The sequence below is a fragment of the Emys orbicularis genome, chromosome 9 (assembly GCF_028017835.1).
Source record: "Emys orbicularis isolate rEmyOrb1 chromosome 9, rEmyOrb1.hap1, whole genome shotgun sequence".
NCBI classification, from domain to species: domain Eukaryota; kingdom Metazoa; phylum Chordata; order Testudines; family Emydidae; genus Emys; species Emys orbicularis.
Window position 1 is genome coordinate 21,575,130 of NC_088691.1, and position 18,878 is coordinate 21,594,007.

Sequence of the window (18,878 nt, forward strand, 5' to 3'; positions counted from 1 at the left end):
GTCACCCTACCTAAGGGTGATCACCACCACCTTTGCAATATTATACAGGCAAAGTAAAGACTGGTTGCTAATCCAAAGTTTTGACTTCCTCAGTGCACTTTATTAGGGCTGTCAATTAATCGTCGTTAACTCACGCGATTAACTCAAATTAATCGCAGTTTTAATGGCACTGTTAAACAATAGAATACCAATTGAATGTTTTTCTACATTTTCATATATTTTGTATTGTGTTGTAATTGAAACTAAAGTGTATATTTTTTATTAAATATTTGTACTGTAAAAATAAGAGTTTTCAGTTCACCTCATACAAGTTCTATAGTGCAACCTCTTTGTTGTGAAAGTGCAACTTACAAATATAGGTTTTTTTTGTTACATAACTGCACTCAAACAAAAATCTAAAACTTCAGAGGCTACAAGTCCACTCAGTCCTACTTCTTGTTCAGCCACTTGCTAAGACAAACAAGTTTGCTTACATTTACAGGAGATAATGCTGCCTGCTTCTTATTTACAATGTTGCCAGGAAGTGAGAACAGGCATTTGTATGGCACTTTTGTAGCCAGTATTGCAAGATATTTACGTGCTAGCTGTGCTAAACATTCGTATGCCCCTTCATGCTTTGGCTACCATTCCAGAGGACATGCTTCCATGCTGATGATGCTCATTAAAAAAATACGTTCATGAAATTTGTGACCGAACTCCTGGGGGAGAATTCTAGGTCCCCTGCTCTGTTTTACCCACGTTCTGCTGTATATTTCATCTTATAGCAGTCTCGGATGATGACCCAGCACAGGTTGTTCATTTTAATAACACTTTCAGTGCAGATCTGACAGAACACAAAGAAGGTACCGATGTGAGATTTCGACCCAAGGTTTAAGAATCTGAAGTGCCTTCCAAAATCTGAGATGAAGTGTGGAGCATGCTTGCAGAAGTCTTAAAAGAACAACACTCCCATGTGGAAACTACAGAACCCAAATCACCAAAAAAGAAAATCAACTTTCTGCTGGTGGCATCTGACTTGGATAATGAAAATGAACATGTGTCCATCCAAACTGCTTTGGATTGTTATCGAGCAGAACCCATCATCAGCATGGACTCTTGTCCCCTGGAAGGATGGTTGAAGCATGAAGGGACATATGAATCTTTACTGCATCTGGCATGTAAATATCTTGCGACACCAGCTACAACAGTGCCATGAGAACACCTATTCTTGTTTAGTGTTACCTGGAAGTGAGAAGCAGGCAGCATTATCTCCTGCAAATGTAACCAAATGTGTTTGTCTGAGCAATTGGTGGAACAAGATGTAGGACTGAGTGGAGTTGTAGGCTCTAAAATTTTACGTTTTATTTCTGAGTGCAGGTTTTTTTGAACATAATTCTACATTTGTAAATTCAACTTTCATGATAAAGGCCCGGTCCACACTAACCCCCCACTTCGAACTAAGGTACGCAACTTCAGCTACGTTATAACGTAGCTGAAGTCGAAGTACCTTAGTTCGAACTTACCGCGGGTCCAGACGCGGCAGGCAGGCTCCCCCATCGATGCCGCGTACTCCTCTTGCTGAGCTGGAGTACCGGCATCGACGGCGAGCACTTCTGGGATCGATTTATTGCGTCTAGACAAGATGCGATAAATCGATCCCAGAAGATCTATTGCTTACTGTCGGACCTGGAGGTAAGTATAGACCTACCCAAAGAGATTGCACTACAGGACTTGTTAGGTGAATTTAAAAATACTATTGCTTTTTTTACAATGCAAATACTTGTAATCAAAAATAAAAAGTGAGCACTGTATACTTTGTATTCTGTGTTGTAATTGAAATCAATATTTGAAAATGTAGAAAACATCCAAAAATAATTAATTAAATGGTATTCTATTGTTTAACAGTGCAATTAATTTTTTTTAAGCGCTTGACAGCCCTACATTTTTATATATTGGGCACATGTTGAATACCTTTTACACCCTCTTTGCTATAAGCAAGTGTTCCTGGTATGGCCTTCCCCCCCCTCGTAGTAAGGAGACCTTTCCTCTCCAAAAATGAATAAATTCAGTGCTCATTAAAGTTGCCTAATGAACATGGCTAGAAAATGAAGCTTTCACTCTAGAGCCAGAGCAGTGCTAGTACAAAGTGATCCTTGTACTATTTTCCACAGTATGCCTGAACTCCCAAGTGCTGGGCTGCTCTGCCAACCTGGCCTCTTGTACATTAAGAACTAGACAGATACCACTAACTCTTTGCAGATGTCACCACAAAAGCTAATCACTACTGACCTGGTCTGACTCCTAAATGGTAACATGAAATACTCCATAGATCTCATCACCAGAGCCAAATTGTTCTGTTAAAGTTGAGGCATGGCTGCACAGAGCACTGGAAAGGGAGTAAATACATTTAAGTGGGGTCTGGGTTTTTTTTCCCCTCTGCCTTCAGTATGCACTGCATGCAATTCTGTTGCTTCAAGACAATGGAAAAAGTTTTTAAAACCCACATTTACAAAAAAAATTGCTTTATTCTGCTTCCCACAGGTTTTGTAGTTAATGACCCATCAAATGCAGTGTCATAGCATATAAATTGATATCATGCTGTACGGGCTCAAGTTTCAAAGGTTGTAAGCTTCACACAACACTCAGACTTGCATGACTACAGTACAAAAAAATCATATGTAAAATTTCAGAACCATCTTCTTTTGGGGAAGGATTTAAGACATTTTTAAATATCAATTCGTAGAAGATACTTAAAATGAGATACTTGTGGATTCACACAAACAAGTGCAGTATTCTGTTTAAGAACCAGGTATACACAACAAACCCCCACCTTCCATTGAGAAATTTGTTTAAAAACAAAATAAACCCTAAATCAAACAGAGCATGGAATTTGATTGCATTATTCTGAGATCTATGGGGAGGAGGCAGGGTGAAATGTATTGCACAGGTGTATTAGTGATGAATATAAATAAGTAAGCCCAACAATGTCAAACTGCTGGATGGGGCTTCATGTTCCTTAAGGTGTTAGATTATTTATCTCAATTGTTACAAAAAAAATAAAAAAAGGAACTCATGCTCTCACCACAGTCTTCCACGGATCGTGACTTTCCATTTACAGGTATAACATGTAGTAGAACTACATTCTCAATGGGTTTAAAAAAAAAAAGCTGGGTTTGAAGTCTCTGAATGCCCTACCTTTTAAAAGCCATTAGACCAAAGCAGGTTCAAATGACACACCTGTAAAGTAGTTCCTTTCCACATGCTGCCAATCACAGATGAGAGATACTTTCATAGCTATAACGAAATGGATTTGGGGATGAGACTTTCACTAACAGACACCAGATTCTAAACTGGCTCACAGAGGACCTAAATCACACTTTTCTTTGGACAATAGAGTTCAAGTTGCAGTTACTGTCCTACTTTTTAAAAAAAAGGAATCATGGTTGCGCAAAAAAACCCTATCACCTAAGTACGTTAGTTTCAGCTGAAGCTGTCTTTCATCAGAAACCATAGGATCTGATACAATGAAGTTCTTCTAGGGTCATTTACAAGAAGAGTAGCTCGGTGCTGTATATACCATCACTGCCATACTTTGTCTCGTATCCAAGTTTAACTGTGTGTTCAGCCTTAACGCTTGAGCTGTCACATTGCGTTTCAATACTTGGCCACCAGAGTCATCTGTGCTTCCCTTGGAAAATAAAGTTAGATGCCACGCTGCTTGCAAAGGAGCAAGTCCCTCCTAAAGGACAGCTGGGAGCCGTTACTCCTTAGCATCTTGTTCATCTCCCTCTGCAACACCATCATCACTGGCCTCCTTCTCCTCTTTGCTGCGCTTGTTCTTTTTGTGTTTGTGGCGCCGGTGGCTTTCACCCTCTTCACTCTCGTGCTGCTTACTGTAATGAGGGGGAAGGGGTAGAGAAACCAGAATCAAGTGTCAGCATGGTCAACTGCCACAGAAGTTCAATTGTACCTATGACAAAAGGTGCCGACAAGGACGACATGTTTGACCTAGAATAAATGTGATGCCACAGAAAGGTTTTATCAGCACTCGTTTGGGATGCTCTTCTTACTCTTGAATGTCAAAACCATGAGGGAGTTACGCAGGTTGGCTCAAGTGGATGCTAATAAATCCTTTCTGCCATGGTGCACCATTATGTATTCTGTACATGCCACATATTTGACAGAGGCTGTTGTAGGAATAGCTTGGGGCTTTTACTAGGACTATTTTTGGTATTCCTCCACCTGTAAAAGCCGGGCTCCAATAATGAGTGGAGGGAATACAAGCTGTGTAGGGGATGCTGAGGGAGAGGACAAGAATACATTTGAGAGACTGTTGAAAATTTACCTACACTAGTTTTTCTACGCAGAATCTCTTGGGATTTACCCAGGTTGGAAAGGAAAGACTGATCCTACTGGCAGAGAGAACAGCTGGCTTCCTACCTGGACAAAACAGCCCAATTCTACCTCTGATAAGCCAGGTGTTGGCCCAGGACTGAAATGTCCCCATCCTAGGTCTCAGGCCACAGGACTGTGTGGGAAGGTTCTTTCCTGCTTCCCAAAGGTGTGAAGGTTTCTCTGCCAGGTTTTGTTTTTAAAGAGAGAAAATGAGCACTGCAGTTGCTCTGTGGGTTAAGAATGGACAAACCAATGCAGCAGGGTTGTGTAGGGGACAAAGTGCAGATGAGTAGCTCCCAGGGGAGTGTAAATGGAGTTTAGCACATGGATACCTTCACGCAGAGCATGTGAACACATTCTTATTAGAACTGGCATTCCCAAGCCCAGTGGTGAAGGTGCACCTCTTGCTGAACACTCAGGTCCTGTGTAAAAATCCCAAGGCTGCAAGTCAGTTTCTAACTTACTTTAATCCTGGTTCCATTATCATAAAAAGAAACCACTCTTGGCATGTTAACTTAATACCTTCCCTCTAAGGATCTCACAGCATTTCCTGCACAGGGAGATAAGCCTCCCAGCACCTGGGAGACAGATGGTATCTCCTAGCCAGCCACCCAACATATCAATGGCAGATCCAGGAACTGAACTTACTTCTGCTTGTTTTCAACCCTGCGCTCTGACCACACAACCATCCTTCCTCTCAAAGGTCTTGAACAGTTGAAATGGGGGCTTCATTTGTAAACATGACAGATTTTCTTTAGACTTAAATCTAACCTAAAGCAGGTTGAAACCAAGCCCCTTCTCCCACTGCAAGAGTCCCAAATGACATCAGATCTTACTAGCATGATCACCTCAAGCACTAGGCTCCAAAATGCAATTGTAATTCGAAGCCACCTTTAAAAACACTCTACGTGGATTTCACCATTTACTCAGCGGAACAAACAATTCTCATCCAAGCACTCTGGGCTGCTCAAACAGGGGAGTGCTTGCTTTTAAAGAGAGCAAGAGGAAAATCTCTCTCAGCATTTCATTTCCAGCTGGCATTCTGTATCCTAATTCTCTATCTAAGCACGCTAATAGCTTTTGGCATCATTTCAACAGAGTCCACGCTGCTTGTACAGCCAAGCGATTTGCTGTATTCCTACTACAACATCAAATCTCTTGGGTATCAGGAGTATTGTTATTAAACTAGCACAAGCTTCTATTTGTTTTCAATTCGGTTTTCATTGTGGTTCCCACCCTCTTGTGAGATTCTAACCCTTCCTTTACACCAAGAGAGCAGTCATTACCTCTTGGAGAAATTCATGTGCATCCTGAAAGATGAGACCTGCATTTTACCTCTAGTCTTCAGAGAGAAGGTTTTTCTGATACATCAATTACATGAATAGAAGGCATTTTTCCCCCTCCTCCAGAGAACCAGCCTGAAATGCTAAGGCCTGGTTGGTCTACACTACAGTTAGGTCAACATAAGGCAGCTTACATCAACCTAATTATGTCACTGTACATACTGCAGCCTTGCTCCCTCCAATGTAAGTGCCCTACTACATTGACATAACTCCACCTCCACGAGAGATGTAGGGCTTATGTCGGTGGAGTTAGGATGACGCAGTATCCATATAGACACTCTGTCAGTTACATACAGCAGCTGTTGGCTGCCAATCTTGACAATTGTCGCTTACAGCTCCAGCTGTCACCCTCGGGCAGGTGGGGAGCTCCAGCTGGGAGCCCGGGTGGTTGACGTGCTCCTGGCAGGGAGCCGAGAGCCCTTGGGGGGGAAGCCGCAGAGCCGAGAGCCTGGGCTCTCGGCCCCCCACACTGCCCCTCTTAGGGCTCCTGGAGAGGACGTGCACCACCAACACATGAACATGAACATGAACCACCACAGTAAGGCTGTGAGTCAACATAACATAGGTCAACTTAAATTTGTAGTGTAGACATGCCCTTAGATCCAAAAATCTACCTACACTGTTAACAAGATGCCCATTGCTGTGGTATCTGAGCAGCTCCCAGAATTCTGAAGCATATTAATTCAGAAGTCAGAGGCTGGATTTTAAGCTTGTTATTTTGTTGATGGGAGTGCTATTTTGGGAAGGATTGGTTCAAGAAGTAGTTTACATTTTGCTCTGAAGGAGTGGAGATTCACGAACACCCTGATCTGCTCCATGAGTGATCTCTTTATCAGAGCATCACTAGCTCCATTTTATTGGGGGTGGGGGGCACCCTGAGAGAGACAGTGACTCAGGCAATATCACTCACCAACAGAGATGGGAACACCACCCAGATCTCCTGACTGCTAAGCCAGTGCCATAGCCCTGCACCACACTACCCCCCTGCTCCAGGAGTGAAGTTCAGACCAGCGGACTGAACCCTCCATCCTGTGCACACCCCTTGGAGCGGACCAGTCCATTGTTCCAGCAGAGCACAGCTGAGTTTTTCCTTCCTATTTTAGTTTGACATTTTCTTTTCATGGAAAATGAGAGTCTCCTGGTGCAGAGTCCATGACCAGCAGTATCCCTGCTGGGCACCAATGTGGGTGACCTACAGATGACGCTTTGCCAGATTCCCATAGATGTACATTCTAGAGGAGCAAGGCTAATATGAATACACAGGAATACAAAGGAAGCCTTCCCCTACCAAGGATGGTTCTGAATCCCTGGCCAGATGCATTACTTATGGGGATTTTGCCTTCCTCTGAAGCATCAGAGGACAATGTCACAGGCATAGGCAATGCCAGAATGGACTAGAGGTCAGGTTTGCTGTGGATATTCCAGCCTCTGTCCTGAGCCAAGATCCACTCCCACTTAAAGGGCCCGCTCCACCAACGAGGAATCTTACCGTCTTGAAGACTTATGTTTACTGCTCTCCTCCTTCTCTCTGTGCCTGCGCTCCCGATGGCGATCCTCCCGCTCTCTGCTCCGATCTCTACTCCTGCGATAATCCCGCTCAAAATCATAGCTTCGCTCTCGACTGTAGTAGCGATATCGCTCATCATCGCTTTGGGGGAGAGACAAGAGTACAGTGAGGCAGAGGGAGCTGCTAGACAGAGGAGGGGGAATACGCTACTCATTAGCACTTGAGCCTGCCCTCTAATACACTGAGCTATGTTCATGGAGCCTGTGAAATCCCAGGGTCTCAGAGGGCCTCATCTACTCACAACCTGACCTATATGCAGACCCCCATGCCCCCAAGGGAAACATCACCTCTTGGCAAAGTGCAATGTTGATTTAGTCTGGAATTCTCTATTAGCACAATCAGAACAGATATTTAAAAAGAAAAACCCTCGTAAGTCCATGAGCTTAACGTTTCTTGCTTATCGTAGCTCAGAAACAACACTGGAGTTCAGATCAACACACACGTTTCAACAAACATTCATGCAACTATCTGTAATAATAAACAGAAATAAGCGTTGCCTATTCCCATCCATGGCCCTCCCACAACACACTCCAACCCCTCCTACACAAGGTATACGAGATCTCAACTAAAGAGAATGGTTTAGAGTTTCTATAAGGATGTAAAAGAGTCTAAAGAGTATTCTTATACGTGGGTGTGTGGCAGAGAACCTGGCCTTTGCCCAGGTGGTCTTTCTGGAACACATTTGTGATACGCCCTCTCACCATTGTTCAGTCTTGCTCTACATTTTCCATAAACTAGAAGGAAATGACCAAAGTGGCCCAGAAACGTGGTCCTTGTATCTCTCCACTCTGATAGTGCAGGACAGTACACTTGTTCAGGCTACTTTTACATCACTTTGCTTGAGTCTATTTTTATTTATTTACACACAAATATAGATAAACAAACACACACATACACGTGCCTAAGAAAACGGTACGATGCACACAGAGACCACATGATCTTATGGTCTGCACCCTTTCTCCAGCCTAAACATCTCACCCTCTTCTATATAAAACTGCATATCCAAAATGCAGACACATTTTGCAATTCCCACTCTTCTCCTCTATGCCTGTCTTATAACTCCTCTTCCCCATAAAAAACACTGAATACTAAACCCCAAAAAGATCCCAAGTCCCATAGTTGGAAACAAGAATGAAACGCTGTTTTGTGACCTACGGAAACAAGTTAAAGAAGAAAACTACCAAAATAGAAGCAATCAGACAGAATCAAAGAAAGAGGTATCATCTGGGAACTATCACTTCAAAAGGGCTTACCTGATTACTGTGACTTGCCCTACCTGGTGAATACAATTTAAGCTTCTAGATGCCAACATACTCTACAGCAACTAAAAATTCTAGCACGGTGCCTGGAGTGCTAAGCAGATCACATGATTCATGTCCCCAGAATTACAGGAGCCTTACAAATTCCAGTATGTTAACATCCTCATTCCTTCCCTGCCTGATCACCTTCCAAAATGCCTGAAGCCTTTTTAAAAAGCTCTCTGTTACAAGAAAACTGCCTTGTTTGCTCAGCTCAGTGGCCTGGAAGTTCCCAGAGCAAGCAGCACCCTTTGCCAGGAATATACATATATTTTGGTGATGTTTTCAGCAACTACTGGCATTGCTGGGCGTGACGCTTGCAAAAATATCAACAGTGCTGATGACAACAGTAACATCACGAAAGCCTATGGTGGAGAGTGCAAAGCAACTGCATTGAAAGAACAGCAACTGTCTAATCTTTCCTGTGTCTCCGGTTTGCAGCCTCCTTCACTGAGCTCTCTCATGGCTGCTGTCCCCTTAAATCACACTTAATTCCCAGCAAGGTGGCTGTCTCCAGAGAAATGCCCATTGTCATTAAGGATTTACACTGCCTGGCATGTTCACAGTGAACAGTGCTCCTTATCCCACAAGCTTTCAGACCATGGGGCTAAGCAAAAGGGGGCAGTTTCCCATCAAAATTACAGTATTGTTACATTTAGAAGCTTTTCATCTTGAAACTACAGAATAGCAGCATTTGTATAGAACTTGTCATCCAGAGACCAAAGTGCCTTACACAAAAGGTGGATATATAATCTGTCATTAGCCCTGTGTTACAATCAGGGAAACTGAGGCATGGAGATTATGTGGTTGCATAACAAGTCAACGGCCGAGAAGAACCCAGGTGTCCTATCTCTTGTTCTTGTGCTCTAGCTACTGACCAGTGCTGTCGCCTCCCAGCAGGACTTGGTGGTGACATGTGAGCATTGAGTCCTTCAACAAGACAACTGTAAGTGTGGTGAGAGCATGGAAGTTGTTATCTGGCAGAGCCTAGCCCCCTCCCTGGGAGGCCGTTGCAGTGTCACGTGAACTACCGTGCTTACTTGTTGTATTCACTGGTGGTTGGAGTCCGGTCTCGGTCTCTCTCCCTTTCCCTCTCTCTCTCACGCCTTGAGCCGGAGTACTCCCAGTGGCTGCTGCTGGAGCTGCTCGTGCCCTTATCCACTGTTGTCACCCAGGGTGTGTGAGACGTGGAAATAGGAGGGTAGCTGATGAAACCAGAATCTGCAGTGAGAGAGCAGAACCTTCACTTGCCTGAAGGGTTAGTGCTGCCCCTCACGCTGACCCAGTGGGGAAAGAAGACATGCGTCTCCGCACCCTGCAACCAGGCCACATTGGGCAGCAATTTCGTCAGATCCTGCAACCTAAGCAGGTTTGGCCTAGGTCAGATCTGGGATTGGGACTCACCCAGTAACATGTAGGTGCTCTAGTTAGTGGTACTGCTGGATCAGGAAGTGACACTACTCCCTTTGAATAACCACTAACCCAACCCCCACCTCTTTACCCATGAGCCCCTGATTTCCCCCTTGCATATTCATGTATGATATTCTAACAAGTTTTAAGCATCATCTCCCTAGGCCAGAAAGAGGCAGATGTTGCTGCAATCACTCCAGGCACTGATTAAGGATATTCAAATAGGAGCTGCTGACACCTGCCCTCTGTGGATCACAGCTGCCCACTTGGCCATGTTACTGGTCCTCCCCCAGGAAGCCCATCATTTCTTCCTTCCCCAGCCAGCATCCTCTGAGCAGGAGGTCAAGACAAAGGATCCTGAGAAGCCCTGGCACTTTCTCTCTTTTTGATCAGCCAGCAGAGTCTATGGTTTGGTCTTCGAGATTCCTAGCCAGCTCTGTTAGCTCAGAGAGCAAGAGGTCTGGCCCCTGACCCCTTGCAGGGTTAGGGCTGGTGCCTGCAGCAGGTAAATCCCAGGTTCTTTCTCTATCAGATGTTGAATTAAGAAGTGCTTTGAAATATCATGCCGAGGTCTCAGTGCTGGCAAAGGAAAGAGTGACACCTAGTGAATCCCAGACCACCACCAATCTCCCTGGAGGTGTCTTATTCAAGTATTGACCTGCCATTGTCCTGCTTCATTGGAAAGGCCCATCAAGGTCACAGCCTGAGATGGTACAGGCTGCTGCTGGGATGTTTATTTGAAGGAATACTAGATTAGAAGGCTGCAGTTTCTCAGGATGCCTCATGCCCATACTCTGCAGTCCCTACCTCCCTCTCCCCGAAGAGGGGGAGGAAGATGTCAGCGTCTGCAATCCTGCCTGCTAGATGGATAGGCACCACTTGCAAGTGCCGCTGACCCAGGACAGGAGCCAGCTGGACTAAAGAAACAGGAAAGGACATGGGCAGCATGGGCAGGGTTGTAGTGGGGAAGGAAATCTACTGAAACACTGTTACTGCCTCTTCCATCAGGAGACAGATGCTTGTGAGTGTGCCTAGGCAGGGTGTGTACATGTTGCAAGGAGGGAGGATACAGCAGGGGTGGGAGAGGGACATTCAAAGGCTCATGCAGGAAAAGCCTGAAATTTGGCTGGGGGCGTGTTCTTCCCTGGAAAAAGCCAGGGACCCATGGCTGCATTAGGAAGCTTCTCTGTTGCTGACATGGGAGTTGGGTACTGAGGGCAGCTGATACAGGAATGAGAACTATTTAATTACAAGCATCACCTGGGTCAGAGTCACTTCAGAGAGTGCAGCTGATCTATGACTGTCTAGAACGTTTACTGCTAGGCCCATTACCAACACCCGCTGTCAGCGACTGGGCGGTCTGGAGCGCAGACACAGCTTCAAAGGTCACAGTGACAGAGGCATAGGTCAGCCTAGCACAAGGGTAAGTTACTAACAACCCTCTGGCCAGCCCCATGCCCAGTCAGTTCCACCATCCTGTGGCTTCCGTGCTCACCTGCAGAGTTGTATCCAAATGGTGGAGGCTGCCTGTTATTGTAGCCGGCAGGTTGGCTTTGGAGAGAACACAAGGACACCAGTTACTAACATCAGTTACCTGCCATCAGCTTAGCACACAGAGCGAGAGCCTGCAATACACTTACTGTTAACTCAATGGAGAGATTAAGACAGGACCCCTCCCCGCCCCCCAGATGCCATGAGTCTCCTCCTAACCCCCTTGCTTCTGTTCAACTCCTGAAATCCAAGCTGGGTTCTTGACACCTGCCTGGTCTCCAGGCCAACAAGTCTCCACTCCTGGCTGCTGCAGTTTCCCTCCATTGCCCTGGGTTGAGGCTGGATGTGGGATCTGGCAGCAGGGAGAGGCAGGACAGAGTGGAAGGTCTTGATGAAAGGATGGAGACCAGAAGGGAGGGACTGGCTCTGGCCAGAAGCCCTGACAGTCTCCCCTCCCTCCAGTCACAGATCCTCCTTCCTCTTTGCCATGATGCCCTATAGTGACCATAACAAAATTCAGGAAAATGGTCAGTCTTGAAAAGGCCAGAGGCAGTGTGAAAACGGAAGATCGTGCTAGAAATGAGAAGTTAGGAAAGCTTATTAGAGTCTAAGAAAAGGTTCTACTTAGGTTCACTCATGTTTTGGGCAAAAAATTGTGTAAATTAATGTAATATAGGAATGAGTTTGTTCATCTCTAGCGAATGGTGGCAGACAAAGAGATCATTTGGGGAAGGAAGGAGTGGCGATTTGAATGAAATGAGAGATTCTTTAATAGCTATAAAGCCATGTGTTATGCTGCACTTAAACAATCATCACACTTTGCCCTCCATAGCATTTTTCATGCAAGGATCTCCAACCATTTTTTTTTTTTTGGGAGGGGGGGGCCATCTGGTAACTTTAGTCATGCAAGATGACCAGAGGTCACATCCTTTCACCTCACAGACGGTTCCCTGAGGCAAGACGTGGTGTGGTGGACTGGGAGTCTGGCAATTTAAGTTATAGTCCTGGCTCTGCCATGAGCCTGTTCTGTGTCCTTGGGCAAGACCCTTTGCCTCCACGAGCATTAGTCCTCCGTCGTCCTCCCCAATCTGCACGAGGCTAATAATGCTTCATAAGAAATAATTCATAGTAGCAAAGTGCTCTAAGATCCTTGGATGGAAACTGCCAGGGAAATGCAAAATGGTATTATTAAGAACACAGTGAAAGCGACAATACAATTCTGAATACTGGTTGTGAACATACTCCTAGCACGTGTGTGACATGGCAAGATACCAGTGAACTGACAAACCAAGGGCGAAGTTTGCTGCAACAGATTAAAGGCTTGGAGCAAGAGTTCACTGCAAACCTGGCAATTCATGCTCCCCTTCCAAATCAGGTGCAGGTTGTAAGTTACTCTACAAATATTCTAAACACAAACCTAGCATTCCCCGATACCATGTGGCCATGCTGATGGGTCCCCTACTACGTAGCACACCTAGTTACAGTATTCCCACATCCTGCTCCTTAAGCTACCTTGATTCTTAGTACTTCTTAAAGATTCTTTCACAGTTTTAAGAAACACAAAGAAACAGGATAGCTCCTATTTCCCTACTATGCCTCCCACCCAGAGGCATTCTATTCTACTGTCTAGCTGCACCTGGCTGTGTAAAACCAGGATGGAAAATTATCTACTCAAAGGAAGCTTCTGCCTTACCCATCAAGTGTTGGAATGAGGAGAGCTGGTGGAGGAGCCAGAGGTGGAGGGAACAGCCCTATAAATAAAAGCAGAGTGTCAAGATGAGGCCACAGAAGGCTTACGGTGTGGGGCTAGACTCCCCCAGAAATTAGGCAATTAAAGCACAGTTCTACTCTGAACAGTTATGTGGAAATGGCACCTTCTTACTCGACAAACTCACACCCCTGAGTGTATTCAGAGCCATATGCCCTTACCACAATCGAAACTCTACTGCTTTTTACTCCTGTTTGCCCTACAGTACAGAGACAGCACAGCTAAAGAAAAAAGAGCCAGACTCTATTCTGGCTTGTGCATCAACAACAAAATATCAACTCCAGTACTGAGTGAAAATTTCCCCCTACATTAACCCTGTGCAGTCCCATTGAGGACTGAAGGCTTGGCTCTCAGATCCCAGGTTGAAATCCCTAGGGCTGACTGTAAATAGAGTGATGGTTTTATCTGTACAGTGATTGAATGTGACATGCAACATGGAAGCCTACTGTACTCTTTTGGGAAAATCACTTTTCTGACCATAACTACACTGTAGAAGGCAGAAACCACAGTAGGGCAGAGCACAAACTAGACAGTTAAATGGATGTTAGAAGGGCCCCACATGATCTCTTTCCACTTTTTAAAAGTGACTTGCGTACCTAGGCTTCTAAATCCCATTGACTTTCAAAGTGGCTAAATCACTTTTGAAAATGAGACTTAGGTGATTTTGAAAATTTTACCAGTTTCAAACAACCAAGAAATTCTTGCATAAGCCATTACCAATGGCGAGGACATCACGCTAAGTGAACCACTAGATTGTTCCAGTGTAAACATTTGTTTTCGTTGTTTTAAAATAATATGTTTTCTTAAGTTATTCTGACAGTCATCAAGATTCCCCCCTTTCCTATTTTTGAAAGATTTTTAATCTGTAGATAATATGACTAGAGAAAGTTGTAACATTTGTGAAACTCATCCCTCTAGAGCAGTTGCTATTGTTGAGAGAAAGCACTGATAATTATTAGTGTGTCATGCACCTTCCTCTAATTACCGTAGAAGCAAAAATTATCACAGGGTATTTTCCATGCATTACCCTTTTCAGTCCAATTACTACATATGAAGCTTCCACTGTAGCTAAAGTCATTTCTTTCCCCTCCAGCCCATCACAACTTTAATCTAGATGGAACCAGAATTGCAACTGGCAACGGCAGTGTCCAGAAGTAGGTCGGGATTTGTACTCTGCTTTGCTAGAGGTGGCATTTCCCTAGATCCAAGCTCACTATGAGCAGGGTCCATTCAATAACAAAAAGAATCCATTCTGCAATATTGTTTACATTGAGATGAGCATGAGATGAGAAGTTCCAATCAGGATCTGAAGCTCTTCAAAGTTTGGGGCTGTTCCAGCTTGGGCTCAAGCTTATGTGTTACATTTGGTTTGTTAACGTTCACCAACTCTACTGCACATCACATTCACTGTTTCCAGTGAAAACAGCCATTGTTGCCCCCTTGTTCTCACGCTCTCTCTGAAATCTTACATGAAGCACTTTGATTTGGCAGAAGACTCATCACTATGTGAGATCCCATGATAGCACAAGTTAGGTCTTCTGAAATTTAACCAAGAAGCTTTCATGATGTCCTCTGCCAACCTAAGCTGCTTTCTGGAGTATTCTTCCAAGATAAAATTATTGTTTGAGGTGGCCCTATGGATCATTATTGAGCTCTAGAAGTTAAGCAGTTGAAGTTTGAGATTGCACTGCTTATCAGTGCTTATGTTAGCCTAAGTCTGATTGACCTCAAGGTAAGACGCAGCCACTCCATTTCATACTTTACTTCAGTGCTCAGATAGGACTATTCTGAGTCACTGCCACTGTTAAAAGCAAATCAATAGCCTACCTGGAATGGGACCTGGTGGTGGCAAGCCTACGGAAATAAGAAAACAAACTTAGTGAGAACAACAAGAAGTTAACATTATTTTGTTACCACAAGCTAATGAGCCTGGTTTAATAGTATCCGCTTCAAGAAGTTTGTTTGAGGCCAGGTATATTTCAGCAAACAGAATATACAGTAAAAACTGTTCAATTCTCCCTCCCTTTAGCCATCATAGAAATGAGGCAGAAAAGACCAAGGAGGCTATTATTTCATCCATCACTCAGGCAATGCAATAATGTTCTCCATGGATTAGATGCCCTGAAAGCATATTTATTCTGGATCTTCAGAAAAGGAAGCCAGCGAAGAGAGAAGCACTAGTATGATATGCTCTTGCTGACCTCTTCCAGTCAGGAGACTAGCTGCTGCATCCTGGACGAGGTAAAGTCCAAAGTGTGGCCTTCACTTCAGTATTCCAGCCCACCAGTAATAAAGGCACTGATCACCATGGTGAGGTCAATTCTTGAGTGGAAGAGGCACTGCCTTGTTTGTAGTAAATGGAAAAAGGTGTTTCAGGCCATTGCTGATGCTGCTTAGTTAGAAAAAGGAATCAATAGGATTCTGATACTGTGCATGCCCTGGACTGTCAGCAGGCAAATGCCCATGAATGAGCAAGCCGTCTTGGTCTTTGCCTGCACATTTTGTTAACAGGCTGATCCAAAACTCCACTTGATGTCAATGACAGATATACATGTGAAACCACTACAGTCCTGAGTCTAACAGTGATTTTAGCACCAGAGTTTAAGGACTAATTAACTTTCACCTGAGACAGTGACTCATGCAACACTAGGTCAAAGATAAATGAATGACAAACTGTCCATTCCGAGTAAATATTCTAATCTAATCTCTGGACCTGGATCAACACACTCTACAGAACCAGATGTTTTTAAAGAGAGGATTTTGGTTCCTCTCTAGAAAATAAATACTAATCTAACCCCAATTCACATAGGTTATCTCCAGTAAGGTGTGTCACACAGTGCATCAAGTAGCAGAAATGGGAGTAGAACCTGAGACTCCTGACCCTCAGAGCCCTGCTCTTACCACTAGACAATGCTCTTCCCTTCAGGAATACAATGCAATCCCTCTATCTAATCAGCCCCTCTCTAAAATTAGGTGTGAAGCATACACCAATTCATCACAATTACATTTGTTATACAAGGAACCACCATCCACTTGAAATCTAGTCACTCTAAAAATAAATTTAATAGTTTCAGGTCTACAAATACTTGAGTCCCACTGCTGAGTGGCTTTACAAGCGCTTTTTCCTTTTGTTGTTAAAATTTCTCTCCCTCTGCTGCTATTGTGTAAGATCCATACAAACATCAGAAGAAGGTGAGTGACTAGCTGTGCAGGAGAAAGAGAAACTGATTATATGCAAAATATTGCCAAAGACATAAAGGGGGGATACCCAGACCAAAATAGAGGCCCCTTCCCTCCATCTCATCAGGTTCTAGCCTCCTAGGCATTATAACTACCGGAGGTAAAAAGCATTCTGGGAGATGCGATTTTTAAGTTAAGTGTGTCTTCTTAAGTGCTGAGTGTACTCAGCACCATGCCTACCTACTCAATATCTGTAAGGGAGCACAAACTTGGCGACATTGAGGGACACTGACAGCTTGCCAGGAGTCCATGGGAGGCCCCTCATTTGCACATACATTCACACTATTGTCTTAAAAGTGAAAAATAAAATGGGCAGAACTCTAATACCTGCTTATACTCTCAGATGTTTATACAAGTAATATCCCACAGTGACACGAGGTATGATAAAATGTATAGGATACACATGTAGAAGGGATATGAACCTTCAGACTTCAGGGCACAAACTAACCACCAACCAACCTGAGTAAGGAAGAAACTTCCCCTCTAAGCAGATTATTCCAGAACTGTCCATTACAGGGTGTCTCACCTTCCTCTGAAGTATCTGTCAGACAGGATCCTGGACTATCTAGATAGCACACTAGTCTGATCCAGTGAGGCAATTCCTATGTTCCTACCTTCCTTCAAAGATTAATAGAAATTGCTAGTCTACTTATCCATGTGTAAGAGGCCAAGCACCATGGTAGCCAAGTGACATCAGTGACTGCAACAAAACACTGAGAGCCATTCAAGAGGAACAGCAGCTCTGAAGAGTTTGAAGGCATATATATCCAGAGGGGGGGGGTTCCCCAGCTGTCTGAGTTACAGTTTGAATTAGTTGAATCTCAGTGATCTGATACATGGCTGCTCAACTGTTCCTTAACATTTCTTAATTATACTAAAGATTCCTTTGATTTCCCCAAGCCTCAGGTACCTGAATTTAACACACCCAGATTAACACATCAAGAGTGCTCTGTATTCAGAGCAAATACCTACCTGGAGGATGCAGAGGAGGTGGGACAGAAGTAACTGGAGGGGGAGGGTGGAGAAAGTGTGGTGGGGGTGGCCCAGCAATTGGGGGAGGTGGGGGACCTGCTGGTGGTACAAACGGCTGTTGCTGAGGAGGCTGCTGGGGCTGTGATGGTTGCTGGGGCTGCTGTGGTTGTGGCTTATTTCCATGATCTCCAAGAACCTTTAAAACAAAGACAGACAGAAAATAGAAGATGGTATTTTACCCCTTGGAACCTGCAATCAGTGCCTCCCAGTGCTGGCAAAAGGGGCATGTGCCACAGAACCCAAGCACCCCAACATTATAGGGAGGGAGGAAGTCGGGGATAGTCTCAGCCTTTAGGCACACTACAGGGGAGATGTCACAAGCTCAGCATGCAAGGAAATGCCCTATCAACAGACATCTTTGCTAGCATGAACACAGCAAGTGGTAGAGTCCAAGCTAGCTACAAATCTACTCCTATGCGAGATACCCCTCCCCAAGGGATGCACAGAATTATGACTGAATGGGTCACTTGCACATCATACCCTTAGGACGAGCCTAAAACCCGATCCCAAGAGGGGCTGGGCACAGCCACTCTTGAGATCAGGCCCCACATCACAGCCCTCAAAATAAGAGCAGCCCCATTCGAGTGGTGATATGCTAACTCTTATTAAACAGACAATTTTGTTCCAAAATTTGTTTTTGAATTTGCTTTCTTCATAAATACAACATGGGGTCAAATTCTGCTCCTAGTTGCATCAGTGTAAATCCACCATCAAAATTAACAGAGCGCTGCTGGAGTCACACCAGTCTAACTGGCAAGAGAATTTGGCCGTTTATGTTCACATTGCCACTATTTTAAAGTTCAGTACACAGCATACACCAAAATGATCTGGATATGCAGACACCAGCGCTCGGTATGGGGAAGAAGAATAAATAATTTACTAAGCAGATTTAGCCTTGATGCACCACTGGGGCCTACCCTTAGTAAAAAGTTTGTTTGCACTTTCCCAACATTGTTACTTTATAAAAGAAGATTTGGGGGGCTCATGCACACTAGTTTTTTGGGTTGGAGGGGGCAGTTAGAAAAGAATTGTTCTGGTCAGAAGGTTCTGGGGACTCTGAAAACCCCTAGCTTCTGTCTGCTGAGAATCCCAGCAGAATATGGGCATTAGGTTGTATTTGGGATGACACCACTGAAGTCAATGGAGTTACACTGAAGTGAGATCAGAACAGGCCCCCAGTTTGTAACTTGATGTCTTTAAAAGGGACAAAAAAATTAAGTAGTGCAGTCCCAACACTTAGATTCTGCAGGGTGAAGAATATCTGACATGAATGTTATTTTGAAATTTAAAAAAAATGACAAAAAAGATACATAAACATTCCCTTGCAGTGTTGGAAACCCCCACACAACAGCAGT

The 18,878-nt window shown here is 44.2% G+C and overlaps 1 protein-coding gene across 1 annotated transcript in view; it reads right to left on the minus strand.

Moving 5' to 3' along the window:
- Nucleotides 1–2,494: 2,494 nt before the first annotated feature.
- LOC135883726 (pre-mRNA 3'-end-processing factor FIP1-like) overlaps nt 2,495–18,878 on the minus strand; it is a 32,379-nt gene continuing 15,995 nt past the window's right edge. The window contains exons 10-16 of the mRNA XM_065410964.1: nt 17,464–17,659; nt 15,079–15,105; nt 13,177–13,234; nt 11,488–11,543; nt 9,623–9,803; nt 7,207–7,365; nt 2,495–3,872 (exon numbers count right to left, since the gene is read on the minus strand). Of these exons, the coding sequence (XP_065267036.1) occupies nt 3,740–3,872; nt 7,207–7,365; nt 9,623–9,803; nt 11,488–11,543; nt 13,177–13,234; nt 15,079–15,105; nt 17,464–17,659 (810 nt within the window). The 3' untranslated portion in view covers nt 2,495–3,739. The remainder of the gene's footprint in view (nt 3,873–7,206; nt 7,366–9,622; nt 9,804–11,487; nt 11,544–13,176; nt 13,235–15,078; nt 15,106–17,463; nt 17,660–18,878) is intronic.